Source organism: Dendroctonus ponderosae, unplaced genomic scaffold, assembly GCF_020466585.1.
Source record: "Dendroctonus ponderosae isolate FM_Combo_2020 unplaced genomic scaffold, Dpon_F_20191213v2 Dpon_F_20191213_3, whole genome shotgun sequence".
NCBI classification, from domain to species: domain Eukaryota; kingdom Metazoa; phylum Arthropoda; class Insecta; order Coleoptera; family Curculionidae; genus Dendroctonus; species Dendroctonus ponderosae.
Genome location: NW_026018508.1, coordinates 5,144,305 through 5,154,371, shown reverse-complemented (window position 1 = coordinate 5,154,371; position 10,067 = coordinate 5,144,305). Strand labels below are relative to the sequence as shown.

General features: G+C 32.8%; 3 protein-coding genes across 4 annotated transcripts in view; 2 read left to right on the top strand and 1 right to left on the bottom strand.

Annotated features, from left to right (window-relative positions):
* Nucleotides 1-379: 379 nt before the first annotated feature.
* On the bottom strand, nucleotides 380-5,051 carry LOC109540344 (cysteine proteinase 2). 2 transcript variants are annotated; one of them, XM_019908693.2, is made up of 5 exons: nucleotides 4,844-5,051; nucleotides 3,465-3,803; nucleotides 972-1,122; nucleotides 720-917; nucleotides 380-668 (listed from the first exon to the last, which is right to left on the bottom strand). In XM_019908693.2, the coding sequence occupies exons 1-5, from the start codon at nucleotides 4,928-4,930 to the stop codon at nucleotides 451-453; spliced, it is 993 nt and encodes a 330-aa protein (XP_019764252.2). In that variant the 5' UTR covers nucleotides 4,931-5,051; the 3' UTR covers nucleotides 380-450. The 2 variants fall into 2 exon arrangements, with proteins under 2 accessions (XP_019764252.2, XP_019764253.2); XM_019908694.2 differs by having other exon boundaries at nucleotides 3,465-3,829; nucleotides 4,844-4,979.
* A 1,100-nt stretch (nucleotides 5,052-6,151) lies between these two features.
* On the top strand, nucleotides 6,152-8,077 carry LOC109540357 (tetratricopeptide repeat protein 19 homolog, mitochondrial). The gene is made up of 5 exons (XM_019908710.2): nucleotides 6,152-6,594; nucleotides 6,936-7,095; nucleotides 7,197-7,440; nucleotides 7,517-7,747; nucleotides 7,893-8,077. Exons 1-5 carry the CDS (start codon nucleotides 6,263-6,265, stop codon nucleotides 7,970-7,972), a joined length of 1,047 nt encoding a protein of 348 aa, XP_019764269.2. The 5' UTR covers nucleotides 6,152-6,262; the 3' UTR covers nucleotides 7,973-8,077.
* A 316-nt stretch (nucleotides 8,078-8,393) lies between these two features.
* Nucleotides 8,394-10,067, top strand: part of LOC109540323 — a 7,906-nt gene continuing 6,232 nt past the window's right edge. Inside the window, exon 1 of the mRNA XM_019908662.2 lies at nucleotides 8,394-8,430. The gene's annotated coding sequence lies outside the window, so the exon portion shown is untranslated. The remainder of the gene's footprint in view (nucleotides 8,431-10,067) is intronic.

Below are 10,067 nucleotides of genomic sequence, written 5' to 3'. Positions count from 1 at the left end.
TTACATTCCTCCGAGTTTTTTCAGCGTTTTAAGGGTGCTTATTGAGGAAATCTCACCCACCTACGTAGGGCTCGAAGGAGGCCAAAACCCGATTGGCGTTAAACTCGACTTACTCGTCCTTTCGTCCGGTCTTTTCGCTTTGGAAAACAGAAATGTCGGAAAGGCATAATTATCAACTCAAAAAAATGGGTTGATTCCGATACTAATACTTCAAAAATACCATTTTTTTGAAAAACTGAGAAACCAGACATGTTTTGCTTAATAAAAGTTTGCTCAGATCGTTTTTTTTTTGAGATAAAGAATGTCGCAGTTCCCTCTTGGTCAAATATTTTTCGGGACCCCTGTATATCGAATCCAATAGACTTAATGAAACACATAATTCATAGTACTGACTTGCATATTATTTAGTTACATCATCCATAAAGTAAGTAGTTTCCAGATATAAGAAAATCATTCAATGCCGAAAGATGGATAAACGCTGTCCATAGCAATGGCACACTCGTTCTCCCCTCTTCGAATTCTGAAATAACCGTCTTCCCCCCAGTCGGCGCCCCAGGAATTTTTGATGATCCAATAATCTAATCCTGTTTCTTCATCCACATCGTATCCTACGGCTAGAACCGCGTGATTGGTTGTGGTTTGAGAGCATTGCGAACTGGTATATATTCCTAAGATTCCAAACGTTTTAAAACATGGCTTTTAAACTTTTGTTCGCTAACCTTGTGAATAAAAGGCCAATCCAGATGCTTCGAGTGCCACAGAGGTGGGTCCCAGAAAACCAACAACAGTTAGTAAAGTTTCCTCATCACCAGGTTCTATTTGGATGTAATTTTCCAACTTTGCATAAACAGCGGATTCGTTGTATTGGCACGTTCCTCTTGCGCCAACGTATGGATAGGCATCTTCCCTTTCGATCCCTGAACGACAAGAATCTCTAAATTTAGTTGCAGGGTTTTATTGTTTAATTTTACCATAGTTGACAAAGTATTCCATAGCAGGCGCTTCTTCACCTCCATTGCAAGCATCATTAACCAAATCGCAATCCAAAAGCTGTTGCTCGCTAAATTCCACTAATCCTTTTTCTTTATGTCTTAAGTAATAGAAACTTTCTAGAGTTCCAGTCTGGAAATATCACGACGGTTATTTAATGTTAAAGGTCTTGTCATATCTTTCTTCTAATCTGATCTGTTTAATGATCATCTTTCATTAATTGCAATATGTATATGATTCTTTCGTTATCATATATTGAAATTTTTTATTTATAAATTGTTAAATTAAAAAAACAAAAAAAAAAAAGAACCTGGGAGAATCGTCTGGATTCTTCAAATTACTTAAATATAAATTGCTCTTATAGCTGGTATCAATCGAACTCTTCTTTATTGTGCCGATTCGTAAAATTAGAATAGCTTTATCTAGAATCAGATGAGACATTGGGTGATATTTAGTTACCTACATGGTTTTTGGTAGTTTCTTATAGGCTGCAGTATTTTAAACTTTGCAAGAATTTTCACAATTAACTTTTATATATTGAATCGATGTTCTCTTACAAAAACCTTACCTGCGTAACACTTTAAAAAATTACTTGAAGATTCTCACAAACACAGGGCGATTAATTACAATTTGTTTCTGAAATGTTGTAACTACTTTGCTTGTGATATTGGGAGAAACATTTCATTCAAATGGCATTACTGCTTTGTCAATGCATTTAGATTATTATAGAACAACCTACTATAAGAACAGGGTTTAAGCGTTGTCCAAGCGCCTTTAAAGAGGCTCTATTCCGAAATGACAAATAGAGCTTTCTAGCTCACCTGGTTCTCTAACTACGAGCCAAACGCTTAGACGAGGACATTCAAGATTCGCATTATTTTTGAAATCCCGCATTTCGCTTAAAAACTAGAAACCGTCCTAAATAGATGCGTGATGTTGGTTGCTATTTTATAGAAAAAATACGCAGTTTTGAGCTCTTTCTCGCAATGAGAACTAGAGATTTCCACCTCAAACGGTTCTACAAGTATAAGCCGAAGAGTAAGAGGGCTTTTCAAAGTGACCATTAATCTTCTTTAATTTTTGCATTAGCCGTGAAAACTAGAAACATTCCTGAATTTGATGGTTGTTGCAAGAAAGTTCCTCTTTAAAGGCTCTATTCCGCAGTGACAAATAGAGCTTTGCGGTTCATCCGATTCTCAAAATATGACCTAAAATCAAAAAGTAGTTTGCAACATACAAATTAGTCTTAAATTTTCCATTCCCGTTCTTGAAAGTCGCTAGTCTTTAGCTCGTATTTAGAGAACTATAACGCTCTAGTTGCCATTGAGGCATAGAGCCTTTAAATAGGCATTTTTATAACAAACATCAAGTTAAGGAGTTTGTCAGTTTTGGCGCAAAATGCGGAAATTTAAGAATAATCATGAAAGCCGCTCTTAGGTCTTGGATCAATTTTAGAGAACCGAATGATGTAACGATATGGTTTTTCTTGCGGGGTAAAGCTTTAAAATTGGCACTTTTATAAAAAGTTTTGTTTCCTATTTGAAAATGCAAATAAATAAAACCCTAAAACGCACACATTTTTATATAAATATCAGATTAAAAAAAGTTGCTAGTTTGCGCACAAAAGACGACCATTCAAAGATGATGCGTATTGTGAAAGTCGATCGATATTTTTGGCACATATTTAGGGAACCAGGTCAAGTGCTCACTGCTGGATAGAGTCAAAATGCTCGTTTTTTATATAAATGGACAATTTGCAAATGTTTTTAGTTTTTACGCCAAATCCGGAAATTCAAGAATAGTGCGGATTTTGAATGCTGATCTAAGTTAGAAAAAGCCCAGCAACCGAAAATATGTGGTTTATTAATGACCGAACTATGCAGGAAACCCTACCAAGTTCCGAAATTGCGTACTTACTTACCCCTTCTTTCATATAATTATTAATTAATATTAATAAAAAAATTGTATAGTTGGATCACATAAACATAATTTTTTTCGTTATAATTTGAACACAGTTTGGCGATTTTTGAATGGAATTAAGCATATAGAATTTTAAAATATTTTTCTAATCGAGAAAATAGAATACAATTTTACATACTTTTGCATAATATTTTTTACATATAGATAATATTTCAGGATAAATTACATATAAGATTTGAAAAAAAGAAATAAAATTTTGCAAGCAAATGATGGAAAAGAATGGAAAGAATGTGAGAATGTAATTTAAAAAAGTTAAGGATATTAGAAATTGGTCTGTTGCGGTCTTCAGCAAACAAACTTTTTTGTCAACTGCCAAGCTTTCCAACAATATACCTATTTCCGTCTTTAAAGTTTAGCTCGTGTTTGTTCTAAATGTCTAAGCCTTCCTTGTGATATTGTGTTTAATGTTGTGCTTTGTGTTGTTTTGTTAACACCACTACATGTTGGGAACGAAATCCCATTCCAGTCCAATTTCAGGACGTTATACTACTTACCACAGAAAAGGCCCAGCAAGATCCACAAGAACCTTGATCTTTCACTCGTGTAACTGCCCCTTCATTCCTCCAATCTGTAGCATTGGGAAGGTCAGGTTTCTCCAACGAAGGCCGATGAATTTTTGCTTTCAATTGAGGCCGCGATGAGCTTTGATGCTTCAAAATGCTGAGATATTCTTCTCTGCTCAGATCCGCAAATTTATTTACTGCCATTCGGTAAGTCGCCTCGCCTGCTTCATATAGACGATTCTGTTCTTCTATGATTTGAACGTTTTCTTGAAAAATTGCAAAGCGGAGCTTTTCTTCATATACTGTCTCGTACACTTTGTTATGTTGGTTCTGGAAGTTTGCAAGTGATTATGTCTCTGAAAGTATGTTCTTCCATAAATATACAAAAAGGTCAAGATGCTTCATGGGAAGCTCTCACAGAGCAAGAAATTTTTAACGTCCAAATAACTCTTTTGCTTTTTATAAGTAGGTATACTTATCACCACCAACCACAATCATCAAACCTTGCCCAAAATATTAACATTTTTTTCAATTGTGGCTATAAATGAATCGAATCTCATCCATACGTTCCAATAAAAAAAGGTCGAACAAGCAAAATACACTTTAACAAATGCTGCAACCACGATTACCTGAATCTACTTGCGTATAAATATTTATCAAATTCTAGGATTTGCTTGTATTGTCTTATAATTGCAACTCATACGCCAGTTCACCTGTGCATGAATACTAATATAAACGATTAGGTTCACATATGTCGATATATTCAGGTTAAAAAGCAAAGCGATTTTTCTGTTACTGTTCTGAAAAGAACCTGAAAGAAGACATAGACATCTATCTTATCCTATCTACTTAACACCAAAGTATCAAGAAGTCTACAGAAGTGCGTAGAATCTTCAGATACTATGCACTTCTGCAGAAAAAATCAACGCAACGATCAAACTTAAGAAGTTATTTACAATAACTTGTCAGGAGAAATGTGGTCGAGTACGATGAAAAACAATACAATGCAAAAATGTGAAAAGTGGAAAAGTGTGAGAAGAGAATTGAACTTAATACACCTATTGACGAAAAACCAAAAGCCAATATTAGAGAAAAGACGTTTCCGAAGCATAGATTTAGTGATGAATGATGAATGATCATTGAATGTATGTTACTTCTGCTCCTGTATCATCACCAGCGCGTTTTCTTTCGCAAAACTGTTCTCAATTTATATTATCAGGTTGAGTAACAATCTAATTAACATTATCAGGTGTAATATAGATACTAAATTTAAATAATTATGAGAAAATTGGCCCGCAAGTTTTCCGTATCTTCTTTATCTACTGAAATTTTCACAATTTAAAAGCTACGTTAATTTCAAGCGCTTGTACCTTAAATTTCAACCATTTTTCACTATCCTGTGACAAGGAAGCAAATGCTACACATATAAAATAGGACAAAACCACTAAGAGCTTCATTTCTATTGTCGGTTATAAGAACTCCACTAACAATAATATACGCAGTACAAAGTAATTTCTAAAACATTTTTATCATTCAACTTATATATCATTAAATCCACTTGAAAATATTCTCGTCATTCAGTTGCTTAAGTTCACTTCAAGTGAACATTTTTATACATTGCTATAAGCTGTACCTACGTTGGATCTGCGTCAGATTATTGTGGAAATATATTATTTATATATATTTTCTTTTGTACAGTCATGCACATACAGGTGGACACACCTAGGTGCTACAGATTTTTGGATTGATTAGCTTTTGGTATAATATTGGTTATTGGATAGACTGTTGTTAATTTATAAATTGTAAACTCGTCATTTGAATAAACTTTGAACTTCAATTTGAATTTGAATATCTATGCTAAGTAGGTATTCATAATCAAGCTGGGGAAATGATTGAATGCGCACAAACAGCACCTTTTGTCTCAATGTAAATAAAATAGGGTTTCTAATGTTTTGAGTGGAGATCCGTATGCAATCAAGCGATTATTTGAGCGGGACTGAAATCCTTTATAGTCTGATGAAAACAGCATTTAAGTAAATCACAAAAATGTATTGTACGTATAGCTCTCAAAGCACCAGAAATTGTGCTCAAGTATTCGAAGATGTTATCACAAAATTAATAAATTTCATTTTTGTATTGGTAGATTCGATAGACTTATTTAGGTCTGAAAAAATCACCAGATTTCGTTTCAATATTCTTTATAATAACTATTATTTTTTTAATGCTCGATTTTAAGTTTTTGTATATGCATCAGATATTTATCTGAAAATACATTTGGAAAAACCCTGTTTTATAACATTAGCAAATATTTTTACACGGAAACTCCAAGAAAATAAATATCAGACACGTTTTTTGTAAATCGAAAAAGCAATTCTACAGCCGTGTTTTTATTAATTAAACAATAAATATTTTAAATTTTTAGCTTTCAACTTAGATTTAGTACTTCATAAAACTCGACACTTTATAGAAAAACTTCTGCAGCCGAATAGATGGGATATTTTGGAAACTAACTTTTTACGATTTTTGCACGTACCAGCAGGCATAGATACATTTGAAACATGAAAATTAATAGTTTTATAACTCTTACCAAAGGAATGCGTTCAGTTTCGTTTGTGTCACTCAACACCCTGTATATATATTACATGTAATTCACACAGACCACTTGCAATGTTGCCAATGAATGAGTTTTTTATCGTTGGAGCGTTGTCAAACGTTATTTGACATTTACATTTTTGACTTGACCTATATTTACAGTTTCTAAACATCACCGTTTATAAAACGTTTTAAACATGTTTAAAATTGGAAAAATTTTGTGTAGCGTTCCAAAAACTAGACGGATTTTTTACCCGTTAGTGCATAAAGTGGCATTGAAAGGTTTTGTGATTCAGAAAATGAGGTTATACAATCAATCGTTTTTGAGACCCAAAACAAGGAAAAGCCCTAATAATACCTTTGGTTCAGTTAGTATTACCGTTGCGCTAAGCATTTTAACCTGGCTCGGCTTCCAGAAGGACGACGACGAGAAAGAATCTGAACTTATCATGACTTTGAAACGAGCGATTTTATGTACCCAACGTGAAGAGTTTAATAAAGCTGAACAAATGCTACATCTCGCTTTAAGGTATGAATAAATTAAATGGTGTTTCTTGTAGTAAATGAAGAAAAAAGGGGTGTTGTCAGTTCACGCAAAAATAGCCCTCTTGAATTTTGGATTACTTATTCAAAATAATGCGGCTTTATTAGAATCTAAGAAAACGAATGTAAACTTAAAGTTTATCCTTTTGATCCTCGCCAACTTGGTAGTGAATTTTTGAATTCTCAATCCAGTGGGGAAAAGAACTGCTCTAACTGAAATGGTTTATAAGATATTTTAAAAATTAATGCGATCGGATTTTGTGTGAACACACTCTATTCTCGTATCATCTTAGACATGCCATAATCGGTGTTTATTTAAAATTGTAGAATTGCCCAGCAACAACAGAATGAACAAGGCGTATTATACTGTTATGATTTAATGGCCAACCTGGCTTTTAATAGTTGCGAGTTAGATAAAGCTGAAAAACTGTTCGTTAGCGTTTTGCAGATGCTTTTGAGTAGCGGAACACCTGAAGATGATATAAGGGTAATACTCTTTAAATTATTTAACTGAAGAATGTAAATAGGCATGGTTTTATAAAAAAAATATAGTTCTTTAATATTTATACCGACAACAGATACTTGCAGGTAATTCACATTAGCTTGAAACTAGCGCGAATATGTCAGCTGAAAGCCAATAAGGAACGGGCTGACTTGGGATATCGTTGGTGTTTAGAAAAGATTGAAAGCCATAGAAACGACAATGAAGATGCGAAACTTTTGTATGGTGTTATCAACGATTGGTATGCCCAATATTGGCTAGACAATGACGATATGTCCAAAGCTATTATACATTTAAATGAAGCCTACAAAGTTTGCAATGAAACCAAAGGCATGCATTGATTAGGAATAATTAAATTTGGTAAAAAATGTAACAAATTGTTATTAATATGCAATTTTCTTCACAGGAATAAATAGCGAGAAAAGCATGTTACTTCTAAACGATCTAGGAATAACGAGTTTTCGAGCAGAAGATTATAACAGTGCAGAAAAGTTCTTAAAAGAAGCTGTATTAATCGGTAATCAGCTGGAAGATAAGTCGCATTTAGGTGTGGTTCATGCAAACTTGGGTCTCATTTTATTGCAAAAAGGAGTCTATGGCGAAGCCGAACGATCTTGCAAAGAAGGAAGAAGATTAGGTAGCTATGATGTTAAATTTATATATTTTAAATATTCCTATTAAATACGATAGAGTTAGAAATAATTCGGAAACGTCAACTGTTTCACCAAAGGGTTGTTTACTGAAGTCTTGGTGATACTGTAATAAATAAGATTTTGTTTTAGGTACCAGCTATGAAAATACGGAATCCATCGAGCAGTCAAATTATTGCCTAGATCAAATAAAGATGAACATGGGGAAGTGATAAATTTAAAATTTCGTGGTGAAGGCTGTGATATGTGAAATTCGTAAAACAAAACGGAATAGTTGAAGTGTTTTAAATAACCCAATAAATATTTTTTGTGATAAATGTTTGTCTTTAATTTAAAAAATTTGTTAGCTTTAAACCAAATACAGTTGAGTGCGAAAATTCGATTAAAAATTAACGAAAGTTTATGCAAATCAATTATTTATTTACACTGCCATACCCAAGTCAATCTTTCTGAAGCGAGATATAATAATAAATAAAAAACAGGTGCTTGATTTTTTAAAATTAATAAAACTCAAAGTAAATACATTAAACGTAATAATTGTACGAATTTTAATTTACCTCCAAACGATACAAAATATATTGCACAACCGATAAGATATTTGGCAACAGGGTGTAGAACTAGTGTGGAAACTAACCTTCCGTCATCAAACAGTCAATTGTCACAACAAGCCGTAAGTTGTCTTTTAAATTTGTTTGAATACCTACCTATTAAACCGTTTCACTGTGAGTTTATGTTTATATGGTTTATGTGCCAAAGGTAACTATGTATTCATCCATGATAAAAACATAAACGTTTTTGGTTTCATTTGCTGATAAGTCGCACAAGTAAGGGTTAGACTATATGAGTTCAATTTCTGACTATTCGGTCTATGTTTCTCTTATAGCTGTAACTTTTATAGGTGGTTTTGAAATACTTGAATTTTTAGTGATTTTTACTTTGTTGCATACTGATGCATCTTAACTCATTTAAACACGCTGATTACGCTAAGAAACCTAACGAGGTGTACTTTATGTATGAGCGAGTTTCGCGTTCTTTTTAACTTTCTCTTAAAGAGCAATAAAAATAAAGCAATTTCAGAAAAAAAAACACTTCAATCGTGGCTGAAGTAGTTCTGGTGCCAAGAAGGTGCTTTTGCTAGAATCACTAGAATGTTTCATACACGTTTCTTAAAACTTTACCATGTTAGGTTTATGAAATGTTTCTATGAAAATGAACAGAAACAACACCATTTTGAAACATTTGTCTTATACATTTATCAGATGTTTCCAAAACGTATACTCGATATGTTTCACAAAGTTCCCAATATGTTGCTTGTTGAGAGTTTCTCTGCTGGCTGTTATTTTTTCAAGTCCTAACGTGCTTAAATCTTAAATTGCTAAAACTAAAATTGTATTTTTTATACACAAATCCCCTATTGGAAAATATAATTTTGTAATACAAAATGAAACAGATATATTTCTAATAATTCACATAAAAAAAAAAAATTATGTATAATAATTCACAATTTTAGGAAAAAAATGTGTTAAGTACTCTCAATAAATACTTATACAATCATTATCATTAGTCAAGTTGAGCGAATTTCTTTTTTTCTCATCCCCATCCTGAATAACACTAACAATATCCGGGGTATGCCATAAAAATAACTGAGATTTTTGAGCTTGGAAATATAGCCCTATAGTTTCAAATACAATTATTTTGCAAGCCAAACATTAATAATATAGTATTAGTCCTTTCTCTCGTCAAATTTTACAAAGTTGTGTCTAAAGACCAGGGGAAAATTTTCGCTTTGTCAACAGTATGAAAATGAGAATTTTCAGCGTTAAAGCCGAATAACTAAAAAACTAACCAATTTTCGTTCATATTTTATAAACAAATAGTAATTGGAATTTACATATCAATTCAAAAATAAAATGAAATATAGGGTGTTCCATTTAAAAAAAAAATTGTGTGCTCCGCTGCAACTTTTCTGTATAAATATAAATATTTTTAAAATATGCGCGTTTGGTACCTTTACAATATGACGATGATAATTTTGAAACAAGTAGTACCGGTTAAGCTTAAACTTCCTTTACTTTATCGTTGGAACACCTTGTACATGCAATTTGTAATTTTTTACAAGTATTTATATTGGCAATAGATCTCGAAAATAACAACTAACAAAAGTATATTGTATTCTTAAAAATATACCGTTACATACCAGAACAGAAACGACAAAAAGAACAAAACACTTTCGATCACTAACATACAAAGACAAAGGAATTAGTACAAATACCGCGACAAAAATATATAAAGCGATCTGCAGACCCC

Excerpts from the sequence above, each read along its gene's own strand:
- LOC109540344 (XM_019908693.2), bottom strand. The coding sequence starts at position 4,930 with ATGAAGCTCTTAGTGGTTTTGTCCTATTTTATATGTGTAGCATTTGCT. Across the intron at positions 1,123-3,464 it reads CTTGCTGGGCCTTTTCTGTG|ACTGGAACTCTAGAAAGTTT; the intron begins GTAAGTAGTATA and ends TGATATTTCCAG. Across the intron at positions 918-971 it reads GGAATACTTTGTCAACTATG|GGATCGAAAGGGAAGATGCC; the intron begins GTAAAATTAAAC and ends CTTGTCGTTCAG.
- LOC109540357 (XM_019908710.2), top strand. The coding sequence starts at position 6,263 with ATGTTTAAAATTGGAAAAATTTTGTGTAGCGTTCCAAAAACTAGACGG. Across the intron at positions 7,096-7,196 it reads CACCTGAAGATGATATAAGG|GTAATTCACATTAGCTTGAA; the intron begins GTAATACTCTTT and ends AGATACTTGCAG. Across the intron at positions 7,748-7,892 it reads CAAAGAAGGAAGAAGATTAG|GTACCAGCTATGAAAATACG; the intron begins GTAGCTATGATG and ends ATTTTGTTTTAG.